General features: G+C 67.7%; 2 protein-coding genes across 2 annotated transcripts in view; one reads left to right on the forward strand and one right to left on the reverse strand.

Moving 5' to 3' along the window:
* Nucleotides 1–773, reverse strand: part of AURANDRAFT_68337 (hypothetical protein) — a gene marked incomplete at both ends in the record, with an annotated part of 11,343 nt that extends 10,570 nt beyond the window's left edge. Inside the window, one exon of the mRNA XM_009043999.1 lies at nucleotides 62–773. Within this exon, the coding sequence (XP_009042247.1) occupies nucleotides 62–773 (712 nt within the window). The remainder of the gene's footprint in view (nucleotides 1–61) is intronic.
* Nucleotides 774–1,087: 314 nt separating this feature from the next.
* Nucleotides 1,088–2,143, forward strand: AURANDRAFT_68338 (hypothetical protein; the record flags this gene model as incomplete). The annotated part of the gene is made up of 1 exon (XM_009043995.1): nucleotides 1,088–2,143. The coding sequence occupies one exon, from the start codon at nucleotides 1,088–1,090 to the stop codon at nucleotides 2,141–2,143; it is 1,056 nt and encodes a 351-aa protein (XP_009042243.1).
* Nucleotides 2,144–3,116: the final 973 nt, after the last annotated feature.

Here is a 3,116-nt window from a genome sequence, read left to right on the forward strand (position 1 = left end):
TTCGCGTCGAGGCCGCAGCGCGCCGTGAGCAGGTCCCGAAGGTCGCGCTGGAGCCGCGCACTGTCGGAGATGAGCCAGGCCTGCTTCACCACGGGAGGCGGGTCGCTTTGATTCCGCGTCGCCTCGTATTTCGTTTTGCCGACGACGTGGCAGAGGCAGACGGCGACGGCGTCGAGGTCGGGCTTGAAGAAGGACCGCAGGTGCACGGCCACGGCGTGGTTCGCCGGCTCCCAGCCCGTGGTCGCCGCGCGCACGCGCGCCGCGACGGCCGCGGACGGCCGCGCGACATGCGAAACGACGTCGCCGAAGGACGGCCGTGTCGCGTTTGGCCGGTACAAAGCGCCGAAGTACATATTCGAGACGACGCGGAAGACGGTGCACTGCGGGAACCGCAGGCGCAGCGTCGACGACTCGGGGTGGAGCTTCGCCATGAGCTCCTCACCGCTCCGCCGACTATTCAGATGCGCTAAAGTCTGGCCGCACCTGTGGTTCTCAAAGTTCAACCCGCACGTCAGATCGTAGGCGTCGTGGCTCGCGTTCCACCGCAGCGCCGGCGGGTAGTCGAACATGCCCGAGAAGGGAACATGTCCCGTGAAGCGCTCGTCGACGACGGCGAATCTCGCGCGCGCGAGGTCCGCGAACATCTTCGCCGAGATGAGGCCCAGCAGGCGGTTGCCCAGGCCGCCGAGGTTCGCGTCGATGCTGCCCTCGTAAGATATCAAGAGCTCGTCCGACGCGGCGCGGCACGCGCACGCCAGAGCGAGCCAGCGCATGACAGCTACTCGCGCAAGGCTGCCCGCTTATGGCAAGTTTGGGCAGCCATTGACCCCCGCCGGAATGAAATAACGAAATGGCCCGCTCAGGATCCGCGGCGCCGCGCCGGCCGCCTCGCGCTCCCCTGCACTCCTTCGAGAGGCGCAGCACGTAGGTAAGCAACTTCTTGAGGCTCGGCGACGCCTGACCTCGGCGCAGCCCGCGCCGAGCCGGTCCGGTCTGGTCGCGGCGCCGCGGCACTTACGCTCTAGAGGGGCAACGTTTGGGCTTGCCCTTCAACATTTCCTTGGAAGGACATGGGTAGCGCTGCCCAATGAGGCTGGGCGCCGGTCCCACGCTGCTGCTGACGGCCGTGCTCTGCCTCGCTGCCCCTGCGCAGTCCGCGGTTCTCAACGCCACTGCCCTCGTCTCCTGCGACAGCGCCGCATGTGCAAACGCTAGCTGGCCGAACGCATCGCTGCCCGCGGAGTGCGACGCCTGCGGCGCCTCGGCGACGAAGCGCTCTCAACCCGACTGGCCGAGCTTCGTCCTCTTCATGCTGCTCCTCCTCGCGTCGCCGTTCCTCGTCCGCCTCGCCTTCCGGTACGCGGTGCGAGCGTTCTGCCACGTGCACGACGTCCCGCGTCGACATCCGTTTTGGGTCGAGGTCGAACCGGAGGCCGACGACGAGGCGCCGCCGAGCCCGAGCAAATCAGTCAAGGTCGCGCCGCTCTACGAGGAGACGCCCGTGCTACGTTTCGAGCCCGCGACGACGCCTCGGGACCTTCCCGCGCCGACCGCGGCCTGGTCGCCTTCGACGACGAAAACGCCGCGGGACCGCCCCGCGCCCGCCGCGGAGCCGGAGCCCGCGACGACGACGACGCGGGACCGCCCCGCGCCCGCCGCGGAGCCGGAGCCCGCGACGACGACGACGCGGGACCGTCCCGCGCCCGCCGCGGAGCCGGAGCCCGCGACGACGTCCACCGCGAGGCAGCAGGATCTCGCGAAGAAGTACGCGAAGAAGATGATCAAGCAGCGCTACGAGAAGAAGTTCGCCGAGCTCCGGAGAAAACAGGCCGCGGTCGAGGAGCGGCTCCGGCGCGAGCGCGCCTCGCGGGACAAGTGCTCCCAGGCCCTCGACACGGTGAACGACATCGCGCAAGAGGCGAAATCGGGCGCGGTCGCGCCCGGGCGCGTCTCGATGCTCGAGATGCTGGGAATCGGAGAGGGCGAGGCCAAGGAGGCGGCGGACGCGGCCGGCGGCGACGCGCAGAAGGCCGAGCTCTCGCTGCTCGCGGGGCTCTTCAAGCCCAAGCCGCGGGCCGAGCCGAAGTCGCCGGAGGCGGAGGCGCCGCGCTCGAGAACCCCGAAGGACCGCTACCGCGCGTGACCCCCCAAAATTCGCAGAGTTAAATCCCTGTTCTAATGTTTTTTTTCGAGTGCAACCAGAGTTCAACAATGTTGCTTCACTCAGGTTCGTGCTGCTCGCCGCGATGGCGCCGTCAAAGCAATGTGGAGGTAGATTCCAAAAAAAGTGTCCCCGCTGCGACACCTTGACTCATATTAAGAAATTTGTCTGCCAAGGCTGCGGCAAGGAGTTCCCGCGCGCGGAAGACCGCCAGGCCGAAGTGCTTCGCGCGCTTCGCGTTTGCGAGGCCACGATTATTCAACCCGACGGCGAGCGCACGCTCGTCTTCGCTCAGGGTCAGCCGCTTATCGCGATCGAAGATATTCGGGCGCGCACGCAGCGGACGGAGCTACTGGCGATGGCGCGGAACAAGGCGAGCGAGGACGGCACGAGCGACATGGGCGCGCTCCACGTGCTTTGGCGCCGAGAGGCGTTCGAGCTGAAGATTCCCGAGTTCACGGCGTTCATCGACGCGAAGGACTGGGACGGTCGACAGGCCGCGACGCGAGATTTCTTCGCGATGCTGATGAGCGCGAGTGAGTTCATGCTGCGGGCCTTTCAGGCGTTCTGCGGCCCGGACTGGCGGCCTGTGCTGGTGGGTGGCAACTTCCGCGAGCAGCGCGGCGCTGCCTACGTCGAGGGCGGCGCCGAAGTGGCGTATGTATTCGAGCACAGTTGGGACTACGCGGAGAGCCACGGCGAGCTCCGCATGCTCCGCGTGCTCGGCCATGGAGGATTTGAAAGAATGTTGAATTTTAAAATGGGCCAGCTCGACATGCCCCCTGACGCGCGCATCATCGGCATGCTGTCTTCGCTGAACATCGCGCCGGCGGCGCCCCCCGCGCACGACGTCGCGGCCGCGTCCGGAGAGCCCGCCGTCGAGAGCTCGCCGGCGGGGCTCCGCGTGGATGCCGCCGAGCCCGCAACCTCGGCGCGCGCGAACACGCCGGCCGCA

The sequence above is a fragment of the Aureococcus anophagefferens genome, assembly GCF_000186865.1.
Source record: "Aureococcus anophagefferens unplaced genomic scaffold AURANscaffold_100, whole genome shotgun sequence".
Lineage (NCBI taxonomy): Eukaryota > Pelagophyceae > Pelagomonadales > Pelagomonadaceae > Aureococcus > Aureococcus anophagefferens.